The 21059-nt window shown below is 36.2% G+C and overlaps 2 protein-coding genes across 5 annotated transcripts in view; one reads left to right on the forward strand and one right to left on the reverse strand.

Annotated features, from left to right (window-relative positions):
* Nucleotides 1–1123: 1123 nt before the first annotated feature.
* Nucleotides 1124–15363, forward strand: LYSMD3 (LysM domain containing 3). Its single transcript, XM_010387978.2, has 3 exons — nt 1124–1268; nt 5408–5673; nt 11535–15363. Exons 2-3 carry the CDS (start codon nt 5419–5421, stop codon nt 12192–12194), a joined length of 915 nt encoding a protein of 304 aa, XP_010386280.2. The 5' UTR covers nt 1124–1268; nt 5408–5418; the 3' UTR covers nt 12195–15363.
* A 1230-nt stretch (nt 15364–16593) lies between these two features.
* Nucleotides 16594–21059, reverse strand: part of POLR3G (RNA polymerase III subunit G) — a 41345-nt gene continuing 36879 nt past the window's right edge. For all 4 annotated transcript variants that reach the window (XM_010387979.2, XM_030927145.1, XM_010387980.2 and 1 more), the window contains exon 8: nt 16594–18975. In XM_010387979.2, coding sequence (XP_010386281.1) covers nt 18889–18975 — 87 coding nt within the window. In that variant the 3' untranslated portion in view covers nt 16594–18888. The remainder of the gene's footprint in view (nt 18976–21059) is intronic.

Genomic DNA, 21059 nt, shown 5'->3' on the forward strand with positions numbered 1-21059 from the left:
TGAAAAACAATTTAAAACCAAGCTTCAAAGGCTTTCTAATGTATAAATATTCAGACATTCTGAAAAGCACTGCTGTGCACCCTGCACCCCAGCTATTTGTGCCTAAAATGGGTATTGTCGTAACAGTTAGCATGGTCGTCAAAGTGCAACGTCTCTAATGTCAACACTGAGAGACATCAAACTCATTAAAATGCTTTACACTCATTTATTAGGTTGGTGCAAAAGTAATTGCGGGTTTTGCTATTCAAATACATAAATTCAAATACATTATCATACTCATTGAATACATTTGTGATAAAAATCATGTATGAAGTCATGAGTTTGTTATTTAACAAGCTGACATCTCATAGAGTCCAATGGTGACTACCAATGACTCAGTTAATTTTCAAACCAAAATAAGTTAGATTACAATTTGTTGACTCCCTTGACTCCTCCAGCCAGGGAAAACATTTCCTGGGGCCTGACTCTAGGTGGCTCACTTTCCTCACCTAAAAACACAAAGGTTGAAACAACCCCCCTCCAACCCTCGTCCTTGGTTCCCCAAGGGTTTCCTCTCCAGTATTTTGCCTCTTCTGCAGCAGTCTGGAGTCTTCACCATGAAAAGGGTAACAAGCATGGTGCAATTTTCTGAAACCGTGATGTCAACAGTGCTTTTGAGGTGTCCTTCCCCACCCTAAAGAAAATTCGAGATGCACAGCAAGAAAAAAATGCAAGACAGCTCCCCGACACATCCTGAGCCATGGCTCGTCCTCAGTGTGCCTCCGACAGTCTCTGCCAGCTCCGTGTGGTCGCTGGACAAAGACGCAGCCAGTAGGTCGCTGGGGGTCGCGGGTTCGGTCCGCTGACTTGACCACCAGATCTTTTCCGCTGAGAGTAAGGTGACGGGGAAGAAGGAGAGGAGTTAAGGGCAGGGCTGGAGATTGGACCCGGGGATTGGACCTGGGGATTGGATGTGCCCCCGGGCCCCTGCGGAGTCCCTGCGCCTGCGTGCTGGGCGTGGACCTGTGGTTGGACTCCCCCGTTCTGGGCTTGCCCTCCTCCTCCTCCCCCGCCTCTTCCCACCTCCGCCCACTTGACGCGATGACGCACCTCAGGTTTGCGGACGTGGCGGCGGCGTACGGCTCGGAAGGCGGAGACGTTGGCGGCAGAGGCGGAGGCGGACTAGGTCAGCCCGAGGCGGAGGCTCGACCATGAACTTCCCCGGGACAGCGGGGACGACGGACCTTTTGGTCATCTCCTCGCAGCGTGTCCCCTGCTAACGAGGACAGGTAAAGATGGTGGCAGGAGGTGAGGGTGGCCCGGTCCAGGAGGGCGGGGTTGGGCCCCAGCTGCGTCCTCACTGGAGGCGCTGAGCCCTCGGCCACAGGTATGGTGGGTGCTGTAGGGCGGGGCTCGGCCCGCGGGGAGGACACCCCCGAGAAAGGGAAGAACTTCCAGACCAGCCCTGCCAGGCCCTCTTGTCACACTGTCGGGGGAACTGAGGCTCAGAGGAAGGACGCCTACCGGCTTTATTACCGGGGCAGCTCATTTCCCACCCAAATACAGCATTTCTCCCACAACTTTATGTTGGCGTGAAATATTCGCTGACGGCATCTTGTCACATCGCTCAAGTGTTATGCCGTGACCGAAGAATCTGAGACGTAATCCTCGCTGACGATAGCAGGGAAAGAAAAACTTGAAGTGTGCAATACAGAGGGGAGGAAGTTAAGTTTTGAAAAATAAAATTGGCCCTGGCAGCGGATAAGGCGCCTTTGATTCTGTCCCTTTGCAGCTTTAACTTGTGCCCTGTGACCCTCTTATTGCTTCTTGCTTAAAGAAGGTCAAGGCGAAACACCCAGGAGCAGCCGTTCTACCGTACGAAGGTGTTTGGGAAACCATTTTCAGTTACAGACTGAGCTGATGAATGCTTTAACACTGTTTTGTGGCCCCTCGTAATCTACGTAGCACGCAGGCTTGTTCCAGGTTTCTGAAGAGGGAATTCGTGCCTTTTTCCTGCACTAAGAGAATTAAGAGAAGTGAATAGAATTGAGCCAGATGACTTAAATATTATGTACTTTCTAATCTCTGAGTAGTAGACTGGAGTGATTACCTGGGTCAGTCTGTTCACTTCGGTTGGAGACACAGCCAGTTCTTGATCATTCAGAATACCCAGTTTTGTAACTGGGTATAGTCAGCTGCCTGCATTTCATTACAAAGGGGAGTGGAGAGATAGACAGGTGAAGTTCTGACCTTTAAATTATTATTTAGAAATATATCATGGAGAGAGGTTGATAGAAACAAATAGCTAAAATGACTTTGGGGCATTGCTTAGTGATTTTCAGTTAGCTGTACTACTAAGCCAATTTTTAAGTTCTAAGAACAAATCATTAGGGAGAAAGTGTCTAATGGGACAGCATAAGTAGGTCGGTATAGCTACGTGTAAATTGCTGTATATTAAGTCTTAACTTTTTTGATCATGGATGCTTTTTGAGAAAAGCAATAAGAATTCTCCCCAGAAAAATATACATATGTATAAAATTTGCCTGGAATCTACAGGATTCACAGACATTCCCTAGATTAAAGATGCAAGATTAAAAAAAGACTTGGTTAAATGAGTGGAAATAAAACTGTTATCCTTGGAGGAAAAGATGTAGTCATGACTTCAAAACTACTTTGGAGATATAAAATGTGATAGTTTTCTTTAGTTTGATAGCTGTCAAGTTAGGAATCCTAGTTCTTGGTAATAATGTAGCACTTAAGAGAACAGTTGAAATAATGTACTTAACATATAGCTATTAGTTCTCTATGTTATCTTAATAAGAAATCTTGAGCTTTTAAAGCATTACAATATTGCCCTTAGAGTAGGGTCAGAAACTAGCTTTCAAGGGTTGGATTCAACTATATTAAATGGTTTTAAAGCATTTTATGATAAGTGTACGCCTACATAGAAAGTACAGGTTGGGTAGTCCTTACCTGAAATACTTGAGACAGGAAGTGTTTCAGATTTCTTTGGATTTTGGAATGTTTGCATATACATAATAAGATATATTGGGGATGGGACCCATCTGAACATGAAATTTGTGTTTCATGTTCAACTTATACACATAGCCGGAAGGTAATTTTATATAATTTGTGCACAAAAGTTTTTGTATCTGGAACCATCAGCAGGCAAAATTTTGTGTCACTATCTCAGCCACCCTTATGGAAAATTTGTGGTGGTTTGGCATTACCATCATTCCTAACTCTGAATTTATGTGCTACTAGTAAGCAATCATTTTCTTACACTTATTCACACATAAGCGCATAACAGGAAAAAAAAAAAAAAGACATACTATTAATACAGTGAAAAAATAATGTGTTCAGGGTACTTAAGCACATCACCAGAATACCTATACAGGTTTAGCATTCCTAATCTTAAGTCTGAAATATAAGGCGTGGAATTTTCCATTTGTGGCTTCATGTCAACACTCAAAATATTTCAAATTTCAGAGTATTTAAGATTTGGATTTTTGGGTTAGGGATCCTCAACCTTTGTAATTTATTGTCAACCATTTTATGCACTCAGATTTTTGGAGCTGGTCTCTTCTGTTTTTTTTTTTTTTTTTTTTTTCCTGTTTCACTTGATGCTCATCCATAGTATTAAAAAAATAGTAAGTCTTTGAGATGTTATTTTGCTTTGGCTTCCATGACATAACACTTCCATGGTTTCTCCCTCTTCTGGACACTCCTTGTCCATATTTTCAGGCTGATTTCCTTTCTCCAAGATACTGAATGTTGGACTTCTTTAAGGCTCAGTCTTGGGCCCTCTTTTCTTTTTCTATACTCTCTAGGTAATATCGCATGTACTCACAGATTCATTTTCACCTATGTGCAGATTGGTCATGAAATTTTATTTCTAACCTAGACCTTTCCTCTGAATTTAACTGTATAGCCCATTTGTCTATTTGCCATTCCTTTTTACTATCTTAGAGGAATTCATAGTCATAGCCATGCACCTACTGCCCCAGCTCCTCTTCCATATCTCAGAGAATGGCACCACAATTTGTTATGTAAATCAGAAATCTTGGTGTGATGCTTAACTTACTCCTTCTCTTCATGTCTGAACCACCTTAAGTGCAAAGTATTTTATCTCCAAAGTGCTTCTTACTACTTCCCTCCATCTTTCCCAACAAGAACAGAAAGCAATCTGCCCCTTCTTATATGAATAATTAACACGAAGCCAAAACTGTGAATGTGGGATTCGTTTTTAAAGTTCTTGTGTTCCTAATGAGAGTAGATCAACTTGATGATGGTGAGTTGAGAGTGAGTATGCAAGTAAACAAAAAGTATTCGTTGATGCATGTTTTTAACTTAGGTCAGCTACCAGTCAGTCTTACAATGCTTTTTCTAAAGTATAAATGAACACAGTGACCTAAGATCTGTTCACAGTCTTTATGGACCATCAACTGAAGTTGATGAGGACTCTAAGTTGGCTAAAAGGCTTCCAGGGAAGCAAAATCATAACCTGTATAGCACGCATATCTGCACTAAATATAAATACCGAAGTCCAGGAGGAAGTAGTACAAAAGATACTCCAATCCTGAATGAATTTAAAATGCAGAACAAGCCAGAAAGTTTTGAATTCATAAAAGTGTATGTGTATATAAAACATGCTTTGATTCCATCAGAGCTATAAGTTGTATAGTCACAAGTTTTTAAGACATAACACAATTATTTCTCTGATTTTCTTCACATACTCAGAATAAGGGGAATTTAAGATTTTATATTTATACATTATATTTCATGTAATATTTTATAGTATTTAATTTTATAATAAGTTATATTTTTACCAAAAAAATTATAGCAATTTGCCTTTGTTAATATGTAATTACTCCACGTGTTTAGTGATATATGATCTAATAGAGGAGATTACCTCTTCTTCCCATACCTTTGCCTCCACTGCCAGATATGTTTGTTGTACTTTAACAGTTATAAAGCCTGAACCTAGACCAGGCATGGTGACTCACACCTGTAATCCTAGCACTTTGGGAGGCTGAGGTTGGCGGATCACCTGAGGTCAAGAGTTCGAGACCAGCCTGGCCAACATGGTGAAACCCTGCCTCTACTAAAAATACAAAAATGGGCTGGGCGTGATGGTGGGCACCTGTAATCCCAGCTACTCGGGAGACTGAAACAGGAGAATCACTTAAACCTGGGAGGCAAAGGTTGCAGTAAGCTGAGATTGCACTATTGTACTCCAGCCTGGGTGACAGAGTGAGACTCCATCTCAAAAAACAAAACAAACAAAAAAAACCTTAAACCTAAATGTTTAAATAACTAATACCATTAAAACAAAAACAAAAGATTGTGTCCTGAATGTACGATGCATGCAGTCAGTCAGTTGGATCAGCTACATTCCAAAATTTTCTGTGCTTTTTTTTTCCTCCAGATTTTAACATTATGGCAGGGAGGCATCAGAATCGTAGTTTTCCTCTTCCAGGAGTTCAGTCAAGTGGTCAAGTACATGCATTTGGAAATTGTTCAGACAGTGATATGTTGGAGGAGGATGCTGAAGTGTATGAGCTTCGATCCAGAGGAAAAGAGAAGGTCCGAAGAAGTACATCAAGAGATAGACTTGATGACGTTATAGTATTAACAAAAGATATACAAGAAGGAGATACACTAAATGCAATAGCCCTTCAGTACTGTTGTACGGTAAGTTTTAATATCACATAATGCAATCCATAAGAAATTATTTGTTTACCCACGCTGAAATAAATTCCATGTCCTTTTTTTACCTTGTTTATTCCTTTCTCCATTTTTTGCTCTTATTATTTTTTGCATAGAAATCTGTATCACATGGGCTGGGTGCGGTGGCTCATGCCTGTAATCCCAGCACTTTGGGAGGCTGATGCGAGTGGATCACGAGGTCAGGAGATCAAGACCATCCTGGCTAACACAGTGAAACCCCGTCTCTAATAAAAATACAAAAAAATTAGGCGGGCGTGGTGGCAGGCGCCTGTAGTCCCAGCTACTTGGGAGGCTGAGGCAGGAGAATGGCATGAACCCAGGAGGTAGAGCTTGCAGTGAGCCAAGATCCCGCCACTGCACTCCACTCCAGCCTGGGCGACAGAGCGAGACTCTGTCTCAAAAAAAAAAAAAAAAAAAAAAAAAGAAAAGAAATCTGTGTCTGTGTCACATTTGTAAATGTTTACTTTTTAAAATTTTAACAAATACTTGAATTTCTGTGTATTTCCAAATCCACAGATTTCAGTATTGAAATCAACACTTAAATGTGTTATCTTCTTATTCAAGTGGAAAAAAAATAAATGTGGAAATGTATAAGGAAAAGTTTTTCCCTGTCCCAATTTCTTGAGATAACCAGTGTTAACACTTTGGCATGTTCCTGTACCTTCTTTTGTGCTCATAAGTATTTATTTATATATACATGTTTTGGGGAGTTAGTAATCTTTGTATTTTTAAACGTGGATTATATCGCATTTTACTTTGCAACTTGCATTTTTCATTTTTTAGTGTATCATGGACACCCTCATGACCATCCCTTAAAGCCTTATAGATCTAACTCATTATTTTAAATGGTTGTATAATGTCTGTAGTATCAGTGTTCCAGTATTTTTAAGCCATTGCCCTATTAATTGATACTCAGGATTTTCTTGGTGTTTTACCTTGTGTAGCAAATATTATCACAACTGTATCTTTAAATGGCAGTGCCTTTATTTCTGTGGGATAGATCCCAAAAGTGGGATTGCCAGATAAGAGGAATGGTGTATTTTTAATTTTAATAGATACTGTACTCTATTTGGACCCTTTTTCTGTCTGTGTCATTATGTCCATCTTGAGGGCTTAGCAGGATTTTTTTTTTTTTTTTTTTTTGAGACGGAGTCTCGCTCTGTTGCCCAGGCTGGAGTGCAGTGGCGCGATCTCCGCTCACTGCAAGCTCCGCCTCCCGGGTGTAAGCCATTCTCCTGCCTCAGCCTCCCGAGTAGCTGGGACTACAGGCGCCCGCCACCTCGCCCGGCTAGTTTTTTGTATTTTTTAGTAGAGACGGGGTTTCACCGTGTTAGCCAGGATGTTCTCAATCTCCTGACCTCGTGATCCACCCGTCTCGGCCTCCCAAAGTGCTGGGATTACAGGCTTGAGCCACCGCGCCCGGCCAACAGGATATTTTTATATCCACATTGATATGGAAACCGGTTAGAACATTTGTTTTCAAACTTTTTGTTCTCATACTCCCAACAGAATTTTGAAATATGTGTACTGTGTACCTCCTGGCACATTTTTAAGTGAACTTAAATTCTTCCTCATGACTTAAAATAGTTACAAAGTGTATAATTTTCAGAATGTTGTATTAACATTTAAAAATAAGACTATTAGAGTGCTCTTTAAATGCATCCACAGAATTCTAAGTACTTCCAGGATTTGCTACCTGAAATTTGTATTTTTTAAAAAAGTGGAAAGTGTGTATATGAGAGCTCTTTTATTAATAGCATGAGATTTTATATCATCCCTTTTTCTCATTAATATTTTCATCTTCCCCCCAAATTTTTCATGATGTAAAGTATTTTTATACTTGAAAAACCTCTTATTGACTACCTGTAATACTTCTCTGCAATAGGAACACATGTCTATAAGTTTATATTATATAAATGTATTTATATATGTTTATATTCTAAAAAAATTATGGTCATGAGGTTGTATTTTTTCTACATTTGCAACTATTGCAACAATTCACATTTCTTATTACAATTCACAATTCATCAAAACATTACAAATTTTGATTTTAAAATTTAATAAAATATTTTAATAAAATGAATTTTTTGATGTGGTAAAAGAGCTGGGTAGTTTTTTCCTCCTGCCTTGCTCATGTATGGCAATATCAATTCTTGCCATTATTATATCACAATATATTTAAGTTTATTTCTAAATGCAAATAAACATGTGAGTAAATGTTTTGTAGAGAAATAAGACCATTGATAAATAAATTACAGAATATGTCATAGAAGGTAGATGGTGGAATAGACTTCAAAATGAGAGACAAGGCTAAAAACATCAAGGTACAGATCCAAGAGGAGAGTTTGTGGTTCAGTGGTTTTATAAGATACTAGCTTTCTTTTAATGAACCTAGAAAATTATCTTAGGGAAATTTAACATACCATCTGAATAATTAAAAATAGGTCATATTTCCAATGAGGTACAAAGATGTTTCAGGCATTCAACAGTGATGTAAAGATTTCAAGGAGGAAATATGGTAAACAACAAAGGGAATTTTCGTAGGTATTTCAGAAATGAGTGGCACAGACTATTTGGGATGAAATGCTTTGAGACACTGAGGAAAAGTTTGATCCATACAGTAAGGGAATACAGTTATTGTAGGGTTTTAACAGGAGTGATACAGAACAACAGAGGGGCCTGCTGATGAATTGAAGGGGATCCAATAAAGAGATTACTGGAATAATAAAGATGATCAGGACTTAGACTAAAATATTTGTGATAAGGATAAAGAAGTGTTAAAAAATGTATTGGGGAAAATCACAGGATATATCAGCTGATTGCTTATGTGAAGTGAGAATGATGAAAAAAGTGCTTAACATTAATGGAGAGATGGCATTGGCCACTGTATTAGTCTGTGCTCACATTGCTATAAAAAAAATACCTGAGACTGGGTAGTTTATAAGAAAAGAGGTTTATTGGTTCTGCAGGTTTTACATAAAGCAGGCAGCATCTGCTTCTGGGGAGGCCTCAGAGAGCTTTTACTCATGGCGGAAGGCAAAGCCAGAGCAGGCATTTTCACACGGCTGGAGCAGGAGGAAGAGCGAGTGAGAGAGGAGGTTTCACATACTTTTAAACAACCAGATCTCACAAGAACTCAGGACATTATCAAGGGGGAAATCCACCTGCATGATCCAATCACCTCCCCCAGGCCCCATCTCCAACATTGGAGATTATAAGATGACATGAGATTTGGGTGGGGACACATACCCAAACCATATCAGCCACTATAGTGGGAAAGTTGATGAACAGAATTAGTTAAGATAAGCAGTGCATCTTTTTGATGGGAGCATAAGCAACAAAAAAATTATAAAATTTATTATAAAAGGATTTATCATTTAAAAAATACAGTAAGTAGTTAGTGGTATATTCCACTTAGAAATAATCTTAAGAATTATTAAAAATCTGTCAGTTATACAACTGATGAGAAGAATAAAAAGTCCAAGGTTGGAATCTTGAATGCAACCAAGGAAGTTAGCATAGCATAGAAATCATTATAGGGATATTCAGAGAGATAACTTAGGTAGATACTAAATCTTGGAACCCTAATTCAAAAAGAGTATTAAGTAGATTAGTAGGAGTACACAATACCAAGCAAAAGAGCATTTAAAGAGAATGGGGTCAGACTTTGGGATTTGTCAGTGAATCTTCATTTGCTATAAGACAAAACAATGTGAAGGTAGTAAGATGATAAAACACCCTTTATCTTTACTGTTTCATCTTTTAGTTATTGTTCAACCCTTTCCTTCTAATCCCCCCACACATACACTGCAAGATTATTTTTCCAGCTTGACCTCTTTTAGTCTTCATTGTACTTGATTACGAATCTACAGTTGATTCTGTTCACTACTCCCTCATAAAGACCCTCTCTGCTTGACCACCTTGAATTTTCAGGTTTCTGGTTTTCCTACTGTTAACATTTAATAATAGCTAACTTTTATATGACATACTATATATCACTGTTCTGAGTGTCCTGCAAAATTTAAATCATTAATGTTCACCTCAACCCTATAATGTAGGTAGTAGTATTACTGCCATATTGCAGGTGTGGAACCTTAATGGCAAGGAGGTTAAACAACTTGCCCCAGGTCATACAGCTAGACAGTGTCAAAGCCATGCTTCAAACCCAGTTATCCATGCTTTTAACCACTATTGTATATTCCCTTCCTGGCCATTCTTCATCTCCTTTGTGGATTTCTGTTACTCAGCATACCCATCAAATGTTGGAGTTCCTTAGGGATCTTCTTGTTGCTTTTTTCTCCCAGGCTTTTTCTAGTGAATCTGTCTACTCTTGGACCTCTTTGACTTCAATTACTTTTTTTTTTTTTTTTTTGAGATGTAGTCTTGCTCTGTTGCCCAGGCTGGAGTGCAGTGGCATAATCTCTGCTCACTGCAACCACAATCTCCCGGGTTCCAGTAATTCTCCTGCCTCAGCCTCCCGAGTAGCTAGGACTACAGGCACGTACCACCATGCCTGGCTAGTTTTTATATTTTTAGTAGAGATGGGGTTTCACCATGTTGGCCAGGCTGGTCTCGAACTCCTGACCTCAAGTGATCTACCTGCCTCGGCCTCCCAAAGTGCTGGAATTACAGGCATGAGCCACCATGCCTGGCCGACTTCAATTATATTTTTGCTGATAGTCCACAAATCTGTGTCTCCAGCTGAGATCATTCTTGAGTTTCAGGCATATATCTATAACTCTGTCCTGAACATCTTCCACTTGTGTATCTCAAGCAGCTCCAAGTCAGCATATCTAAAATCTGCATTCATCCTCTTCTTACCCTCCACAGTGTTCCATTTCTTAGTGAATGCCATCATCCATCAAGTTGACCAAACCAGAAATCTAAGCTTCATACTAGACCCACTTTATCTCTCTGACATCAATCAGGTGTTACATGATTAGGTTTTAGATTAAAGCGTTGATGGAAATGAATGGGACTAACAGATGGTGGGAGAACCTGGCATACCAATTGGTAATCTGCCAGACACTGCCCTCTTCCCCCAACACAGTGGAATAGGATATACAGACAGGTTATCTCACAGTGGATTGGATAATACAAACAGGTTGAGGAATATATAATATATAGAGAAAAAGCTTATAAAAGTGATTAGTCTTGAAGGTAGTTGAATAATGCACTTACACTGAGAAGTTTGGGGGGGGGGGGAATGGCTTCAGAAGTAAGGGGGTAAATTACCAGTTTTTTAAATTCTAAGGTATATATGCTTTTCCACACATTTTAGCATCTTTTTTTGGAATGGTGGCATCTTCAATTTTTGGTGAAGTTTTTTTTTTCCCCCTAGATATACATAAAATAATGCTGCATCTTAAGAGTTATAGCATCTTGGTTTTGATAAAATATGGTAGTTTTAGTTGGGTAGCATTTGTCTATATTCTAGTTTCCAAATTGGAATAAAGAAGATAACTATCCATAATCCTTCCTTCACAAATTGTTTACGAGTAGAAGGACTGTGGTATTTATGCATGATGCACAAAGGGAAACAGCAAAGGATTCTAGGATCTACTTAAATAGCATTAATTAGTGTTACAAATATATGTGGGTGATAGTAGAAAGTAGTGATTTCCTAAGATTGGTAGATCTAAAGTGGTGTAGAATTCTCATCTACAAATAAAATTAAAATTTCTCTGGGTGCAACTTCATACTAATAATGATTAAGTTCAATTTTTTTTTCCTCCAAAAGTAACTAGGATGAATGACTATTGCTACCTTTATTTTGATTTAGAATTCAATTGTATGTTGCCTTTTTTTTTTTTTTTTTTTTACAGGTAGCAGATATCAAGAGAGTTAACAATCTCATCAGTGATCAAGACTTTTTTGCCCTTAGGTCTATCAAAATTCCAGTAAAAAAGTTCAGTTCCTTGACCGAAACACTTTGTCCTCCAAAAGGAAGACAGACTTCACGTCATTCATCTGTTCAATACTCTTCCGAACAACGGGAAATTTTGCCAGCTAATGATTCCCTTGCTTACAGTGACTCAGCTGGTAGCTTTTTAAAAGAAGTAGACCGAGACATAGAACAAATAGTAAAGTGTACAGACAATAAGAGAGAGAACCTCAATGAGGTAGTATCGGCCTTAACAGCACAACAAATACGTTTTGAACCTGATAACAAAAACACTCAACGTAAAGATCCCTATTATGGAGCAGACTGGGGAATAGGGTGGTGGACAGCTGTCGTGATAATGTTGATAGTAGGTATAATAACACCGGTGTTTTATTTGTTGTATTATGAAATTTTAGCTAAGGTGGATGTTAGTCATCATTCAACAGTGGACTCTTCACATTTACATTCAAAAATCACACCCCCATCACAGCAGAGAGAAATGGAAAATGGAATTGTGCCAACTAAAGGAATACATTTCGGCCAACAAGATGATAATAAACTGTATAGTCAGGATTCTGACTCACCTGCTGCTCAACACTGAAACATAGCAATTAGTTCATAATCACGTTAGTAGTCACATGTGCATCTGGAATGTGGTGAATCAGTTATATCCAATAATCGCTTCAAAGGCAGAATTGAGAGAGATTGAGGATGCTTTTGTTTTTAACAAAAGGATTTCACACTGAACATTTTTTGAGCAACTAGTTGATGTTGAGAGCAGTTGATCCATAAATCTGGTGTGTCAATGTTTCAAGCAGAAATTAATTTAAACGTGTGTTTAGGAAGTTCTTAACTTGGAAGATGTATCATTTTTCTTAAGATGTATGTTTAAATTTTTTTTTAGGTAATTTTAAAAAAGTTTATTAATGTTAAATTTATGATGCAGAATGACAGCATCAGTTGTCTGCAGCTGAAAAAAATTTACTACTATGAACCCCCAAAATATTCAGTTGTAAGAAAGTTTGATTCTAAAATTATTCATGGTAGCATACGTAACACACCACTTCAAAACCTTTAAAAATTACATTTAGCACATGTACTATGAAAGCATACGTACAAAGAGAAAGGGGAAAGTGATTTATAATTCCTACAACAGAGGCCAAGAAATAGATTAAAATATTTTCAAGACCCCAAAATAATGTATTATGGTTGGGAAGTCAGTAGAACACTGGAATAGGTGAAGACCTGACAGTAATTTTTGTCTTAAGAATGCTTTCTTTAGGACAGACCCTTTAACCTCACCTCTGTGCATCTGTTTTTAAAATGATTATATTTGTCTCTGATATTTGAAAGCACTTTTGTAGTTTCGATGATGAAAAATGTTAAACATGTACATATTACCATTATTTAAGAAATAATTCCTTACATACTGTGATAAATCATTGCTGTTACATACAGTAACATGCCTTAATTATATTTAATGCCTTACTGCTTTATGTAAGTAAATCCAAGTTTCAGAATTTAAGCATTATTTCAGATGGTCCAGTCAGATTCGTTACATAGGCTATATAAATTTGTCTCCATTTTAACCATCAAGCACAAATAATTGGGTCAAAACTGTCTGAGGTCTGTTGAAGAAAACGGTTCATTAAGCAAAAACGAGTAGAGGTCTTTTATATTAACTGTAACAGACAAATTAGTAATCCCTTAACCTCTGTTTTTCAAAGAGAAAACACCCAATTTAGACTTTTTTCCTGAACTATACATACAGCATCAAATTGGGAAACAAAGGCCAAAGGTGTATAGATTGCTTGAAAGGGCGTGATAGTGCCTCTTTTTAAGATCTGTTGAGTCGGCTATAGTCTGACTAAGGAAGAAGCATTTGCATACTGATTCCATCATTTAATCTTTAAAAGTATGTGTTCTAAAAATGTAACCAGAATGATTCTTCAATAGAAATGAGATTTGGTGGAGTCTGGATTGCCTGTTTTGTATATAATATATACTTAGGATATATAATACCACCTCATTTTCTGGGCATTATTTCCTAATTGTTGATATTTCAGGCTTTTGATAAATCATTTTATATATTTCAAATTTCAGTTGGAATAAGTAAATATTTATGGCAAGTGGAGTTTTATGTACTTTCAGGAGAAGACCATCAGGAAAAGATAGGACAAAGAAGTCAAACATTAAAGCCTTTGCAAGTATTAGAGGACCTTAGACAATTACCAAAAAGTGTTTAATAGGAAAGTTACAAATTGGTTCTCTTAGCAAATTAAACATTTAAAAAATAGTTTTAATGTGCCTTGGGCATCTTGAAAAGAAGAGTGTGATATAATTTATGCTCAGTGCTAACTGGTCAGTTTACATTGTATTTATTAAGCTTGCTGAAAAATGAGGTTTTAAGGAAGAAAATGCAGATTATTTTAGGGTAAACAGGCCAGGTGTCCTTTGAAGAACTTTGTTTACATCAAATTGATGAAATTACAGTCAGTGATTCCTTACCTTTTTGCTAGTTGTACTTTGAAATTGTTATGGGTTCGATTTCCAAAATATGTTATTTATTTTTAAAGGAATACGGTGTGCTGTGTATTTGTTGATTAAAAATCATTTGTCTTGCAGAGTATCCTTTTTTGAAGGAAATATACATCCTTATAACACATCAGGTAGTTTTCTTTTTTCTATATTTAAATTATATATTTTTGAATTAATTGAATATAATTTGAGTTATATATAATTCTGTATAAAGGTTACATATTGAATTACAGTTCTTACCCATTTAGAAAAGAATTTTCTAAGCATTTAAAACATTTGGAATAATTTTAGTTTCTAAAAAGTACTAATGTAAGTTAAGTTTGTATCAAATGCAAATTACCTTGTATAACTAATTAACAAGCACAGTTATTGTTTAACATTGTGATTTTAATTGTTGGCACCCTTATTTGAATCTGCTGCTTTACATGTGGTCTTCGTGTGTGTCTGCATGTGTGCACACATGCACTTGTATGCAATGTAAAAGTAACAGCAGAATCACTGCATTTGGTTCACTTAAAATTTTGGAGTTAGCAAGTAAAGAAAAAGCTGATAGTTTTATGAAGTCTGGGTTAAAATAAAATTGCTATCCCACTCCTAGGAAGTTATGGGGTTCCTGTTTTCAAAAGGTATGTTAAAAGTGGTTATAGACTCTGCTGGCCACATTAAAAATTAGAAGACTCATGTTAAATTATCTTCTCCAAAGGACTTTTTATTTACAGCTTTTCTTTTGCTGAACTCTACCTGCTTGGCTCAGTGTCCTGAAGAGTTTTTTTTAAATGAACCACTACTTAGTAATTAGTTCTTTTTTATTTAAAGTATTTACTTCTAAAATTACCTAGTTGGAAATATGAAGGATATGCTTAGGTTTAGAAATATCATGAAGCAAGGATCTAGTCAGTGTTACAGGACAAAAGTGGAGTTTTTTAAAGTCTGTATTTAAATGGTGCACTGATGGGATTCATTTTTTATTTGAATTACAAAAATGTTGCTCAGGTAATCCGTATTTTCTTCCACGTATGTGCATATTGCACTGTTAGATCACAGAAATATCTGAATGCTTTAATTTTTATGTATGCAAAATCTATCTTTTGTATAATGTATTTTATACAAATGTAACTAGAACATTGTTAGCATGTACATCTGTAAAATGTTTTTAAAATTTTTTGCCCCTTATTTTTCATATTTTGAAAGATCTATAACATGTAATAAAGTTTCTATTATTCAATCTAAAATGGAAGCCAGTGAATTTAATTGAATAAAGCAAAGCTTTTCTCCTCTACTTTCAGACTAATACAGAGATATTATGTAAGATACAGCAAATTGCCAGAGGTTTACCAATTCAGATTTCCTATTTGCTACAGTGAGGCAGAATACCCTGGATTATCTGTAAGACATAGATAAAACATTTTAGATGAATGTTCTTTGGGGGATTTTCCTCAGGGTAAGATCTGGTAAGGCATGGTCCAGGAATTGCTATGAAGTTGTAGATGAGTCATTATCTACAGATTATAACCTGCTCTATTTATATGTAGTTTTAATTTATTATAAAACCTCAAGAATACTGTTTAAAAGATTCTTAGCAGAAAAACTGAGAAAGTTTTTTGGAGCTTTTATTTGATGGAGGAATGTGTATAAACCCTGTTTTTTTCTTTTTCCCATTTTCAAATGCATCTTGATCTTAAAATTGTGTTTTTTAAATAAAATGGTAATTTTTACTACAGGGGTTTTATTTTCTAATTTTTTTTTTTTTCCTGAGACAGACGCTTGCTCTGTCGCCCAGGCTGAAGTGCAATGGCATGATGGTTCACTGCAGCCTCGAACTCCTGGGGCCAACTGATCCTCCCATGTGAGCCTCCCGAGTAGCTGGGACTACAGGCACATGCCACCACACAGGCTTGAGATTTTAACCATGTAAAAGCAAAGCCATCGACACTGTACATTTGAAGGTAGTGAAGTGAAAAGTTTAACAAGAATCTTCTGAATGTCTTAACATTCTCTAGTATCCAGTATAAATCAGCCCAAGCACGAATGATCACACTAAATTATATTGTCTGCCAAATCTCTTAAGTTTGTTGTCATAACTGTGTGTGCGTGTGCGTGTGTGTTGTCATCTTGGCTCACTGAAGCCTCAACCTCCTGGGCTCAAGCAGTCCTCCCACCTCAGCTTCCTCTTGGCCCACTGAAGCCTTGACCTCCTGAGCTCAAACAGTCCTCCCACCTCAGCCTCCCGAGTAGCTGGGACTACAGGCACAGACCAGCATGCCCATCTCACAACTTTTTTGAATAATCATTACCCAGTTTTGTTGTTTGTGGTGATTGTTTATTCAAGAATATTTGGAACAAGCATCCCTGCTTAATAGATAAGTTACTAGGTAAGATCTGTATTAACAAATTAGTTTTCTCTACGAAATAAACATTTAAATAAGTTTAAAACAAAATATCTTACTATAAAATGAACACAATTTTGTAAGAATTTAATGTGTAAATAAATACAGAAAAATAAGCATTACAGCAACCAAACAGTTTTGCTCATGATAGCAATTTTATTAAAGACACTTCAACAAATACTTTTATGTAACAGGCTAATTCTGCAAAATAACATTAACTTTCCTATGGAATAATTTCACAGTCTCAGATTTTAAGCCAGAAAAATGAGATTCATGCTGGTAAAGCAACCTGCAAATCCTGCTTGTTCTCACAACTACTATACCTTAACATTGTAAAAAGATCTTTCAAAGGGGGAAAGAAGGTTCTCAAAGGGTATGGCTGGTACCTCCCAGAGTAAATCCTTGCCCCAAGTGGCTGCCCTGCTATCTTCAAGACTAAAATGGTCATGACAAATTCAAAGCTAAAAAAAGAAATAACCTTTATCTTCAGTGTATTTGCCTGGTTCAAGTGGTTATCTGCAGATTTATAATAAGTAGGTAAACAGAACAATATTGATAAGATTTCTGAGAACTAAATGGTATTTGGCTCTGGTACTAAGGAGTTGAAAGAATAAAACACCTATATTAATTATCAACTGCAAATGACAACTTTTTGTGAAGTTTCTATTCTACGGCTTACTTTATTCATATATTCCATTTAGAATCTTAAAAATTTTTTGACAACTTCCTTTAAACAAGAAGTAATTCACAAATGGTTAACACAGCTGTAAACTAATAAGATAGGTCCTCACACCCATCTTGAATTTAAGAAAGTATTGCCATTGAAAGTGATCTTTTTCCTGAGAAATTCATGTTGCAAAATGGCACAAGACAATACACATTTTCTCCAATTTTCTGCATGAATACAAGATAGGAAAATAAGATTATATTTTGTGAGGAAATAATGTTTCTTAAAATTGTGTTTCTTAAAATGTTTCTTAAAATTGTGTTTTCAGTTACTCTCCAAACTACAAATTTTTAGAGGGTGAGGGCCAAATGTAAATTAAGAACTGATCTTTAAGGCAAGAGAATGAATACATATGGTAAATTTTGGTTGGTGTTTAAACAATTTTTATAGGAAATTGTTTACAAGTGGAGAAACTAAGGCACAGAAACAACCAAGCTTAGGTTCAAGGTGGAGTTTAATAGTACAGGTAGAAACAGAATCTAGGGATCTGATTCTAACATTAGAGGATAATAATATCTTCCCAAAAGGGAAAAATAAAATTATTTCCTTTGGTAGATAACATTGATAAATCATTTTTGAAATATATAATATGAATTTCCTTGAAAATCTTTGGCATTTGTGAGAGTCTTTGTAGGCTGAGGTTTTTAGGTAATTTTTCCCAAAATATAAAGTTAGGAGAGCTAGCTTTAAACAACAAAAAAATTAATCTTAATTTCAAAATGACCTGAGTTCATTTTGCGTTTTTATATAAATCAATTGTACAGCTTGAGTACTCTGAAACATAAAAGGCCACCACACTTCACTTCATAGAGTTCACACACATGCATTCTACATGATATTTATATGACCAGAACTTCACATTTTATAAAATATAAAATTAAATGTCTTAGTCAAATTTTTCATAAGCCCAACTATTTGAAGATGTCAGTTATTACAGTGGAATGATTAATTCATATATCATACAGTATTTAGTCCCAAATTCAAGTATTTATAATATTCACCCCATGTGAGAGTTTCTTTATACCGGCTAAGAGTGAGTTGTGAAATTTATATTGCTCAGTTTGGTATTTTTCCCTGTGTGTATGTTTTCCATCACAAAACCTCTATCTCACAATTCTGTACTTTTAAGAGCTCAGGTAGGTTTATGTAGTCATAATGCAGTAGTCTAGAACACACCATGTAAAGGTAAAAAATAAAATTATTTTCAAGTTTCTTTGTTTTTAAAGTGCTCCATGTGCTGTATTATATCAACTTTCAGGTTATAGAAATCCATTATGACTAGCAGTAGTTTTACAAAAGATCAGCAGTTAAGCAAGAATGATTTCTTCAAGTACATATACATAGATTAAGAGAGCAAAAATTCTTTAGGCACATTCATATTCAAATAAAAAAAAAATCCATGAGAGTATGTAAGAGAGATGGCAGAGGTGTTTAGAAGGAATGTCAGAATGTCAGGTACTAATTTGTAAGGTAACTAGTATGTAAACTCAAAGTGGTTTTGAATATTTTGGTAACAAATATTTGTCCAAAACAAAACAAAACAAAAATAAATATTTGTTCCTTATCAGAGACAAAATACAAATCAAGTCTGTCCAAATGTTCAGAAGCTGCGTCATAAAAATATTTTTTGAAAAATTTCATGCCTAATAGGTTGCTTCATCCATGTTGTCATCACTGTCTGCGCCAAAATCATCTCCATCTTCAAAGTATGAATTAATGTAGTCATTTTCCTAAGTGAAATGATATATTCCTTTGTCAATATTAAAATGAATGAGTAGTAAGAAAATATTCCAGGCTTAAAAGTCTCTGCTTTTTTATCCGCTGCAAAAACACAACAGTTTTCACTTGTGTTTACCTGTGCTTTCTTCCTTAAGACCACCACCTCCCATTCTTGTCAGGCACCAACTAGCTAAGAGAACATGAAGGGTTGCCCATACCATCTCGATAGGATAATATAGCTACTAACACATTACAGCTTACTGGGATGATACATAGTTTAGTTAGCTAAACCTCTAAACACTTACCCAAAAAATGCACAGACACTCAAGAAAAAAAGCCAGTTTACATTAACATCCATTAGACTACCCCAGTACTGAGATTTTTAGTCACAAAGCATAACTGAGCATAAGCCAGAGACACTTTTACTTCCTAACCAAAAAAAAAAAAAAAGCCTCATGATACCAAACCAAATCCAAAAGATGCCTATATTATACTCTATCTAGGGCTTCTTAGTTTCTTTTTCTTGTGACTGAATGAGACTATCGTCCATGCAAATAACTCAGAAAATATCTGTGCTTTCTATCAAAAATTCAAAATCTTACTTTCTTATTTATTTTTCTGGGCCTCCAGTATCTTGCAATCAAAAATCCACTTTGGATATAAAGTAAACCTAAGAGTTATTAATCAGTTGCAATGTATGGATTGTATTTGAATTCTGTTTGAAACAAACAAACCTTTTGAGACAACCAAGAAAATTCAATACTGGCCTGATACTTGATGAAATTAAGAATTATATTTCATTGTATGGGGTGTTAAAATGATACAGTGATGTTGCTAAAGAGCCCTTACTTATTTTTGAATCCATACTGAAATATTTGTGGATGAAATGATACGATGCCTAGGATTTTCTTTGCAATCCAAGGCACATGGGGCACAGGGAATGGGATGGGTAGACAGGGAGGGATTGGGTAGATGAATGAGTGGTTGAAAGATTAGCTATGAATTGACCATTGTTAAAGTTGAGTGATAAGACCATGGGTGTTTCTTTTACTAGTCAGTACATTTTTGCACATGATTGAGATCTGCTATAAAAAGAGATTAATCTCCACATCTCTACTATCTATAGTAAGAAATACAGACTATTCTCAAATTTTATTAATTTTTTATAAATTTTATTTCTCGTATCAATTTTATTAATTTTTTTCCAATGTTTTTTTGTTTGTTTTTGTGTTTTACTATCTGGATAGTGGGATTTTTAATATAAATGTATTTACATAATGCAAGAAAAGTAACATGTATTATTCACTGTATATGCATTATTTAGATAGTTATCTCATTACTTTTTCTTCCCTAGATACTGTAAGTTTCTGCATCCAGCTAAGACCATTCCCATCTCTGGATAGTTGGCCTGGCTTTTCTGGTGCCCAAAAACTTTGGCAATATTTAGACACCTGGGTGAAGCTTGGGGCCTGTATATCAGGGGAGGGTGGCATGGTTGAGAGTTCAAATGAGGTCTCATTGTAAAGGAGACCTTTGGTAAGAACACTTGTGTAGAAATAAAAGTAAGCCGATTTGTACATAAAGTGGAGATGAATAAGGAAAGGATACTCTAGTATTCTAAATCAAGCATATGTCACTTGTGTTTTAGACATGAATACCTCCTCCAAGTTCTGTTTAAGTGTTTCAAATTTGGTAATTGTGTAATGTTAGTAATCTTGATACAGGTACCAGGTAGCGAAACCTATAATTTCAGTAGTGAAACTGATGGCTTAAATGGTTCTAGGCTCTCATTTGAGCCCTTGTGTTTTTCGTCAATTACAACATTCAAAAGATTGAAGAAAAGTCTTTATTTCCTTGATTTTACTAATAGGTGTTACCAGATAATTTGCCGCATTTTATTCTTCAAAAGAAAATGCGCCATCAAATCCTCAATACATTGGATAAATTACCACAAATTTTAATTAATAATTGCTAAAAAGAGCAGAGAGGAATAATTTTAAATGTAGAAAGGTGTTAATGAAGATCTCCTTTCCAACCCTCACTCAGCCATACATGCAGAACACACATTTATCTATTAAAATGGGGAGTTTTTCTG

This window comes from Rhinopithecus roxellana, chromosome 3 (assembly GCF_007565055.1).
Source record: "Rhinopithecus roxellana isolate Shanxi Qingling chromosome 3, ASM756505v1, whole genome shotgun sequence".
NCBI lineage: Eukaryota > Metazoa > Chordata > Mammalia > Primates > Cercopithecidae > Rhinopithecus > Rhinopithecus roxellana.

Coding starts and splice junctions, on each gene's coding strand:
- LYSMD3 (XM_010387978.2), top strand. CDS start 5,419: ATGGCAGGGAGGCATCAGAATCGTAGTTTTCCTCTTCCAGGAGTTCAG. Junction 5,674..11,534: donor CCCTTCAGTACTGTTGTACG/GTAAGTTTTAAT, acceptor TTTTTTTTACAG/GTAGCAGATATCAAGAGAGT.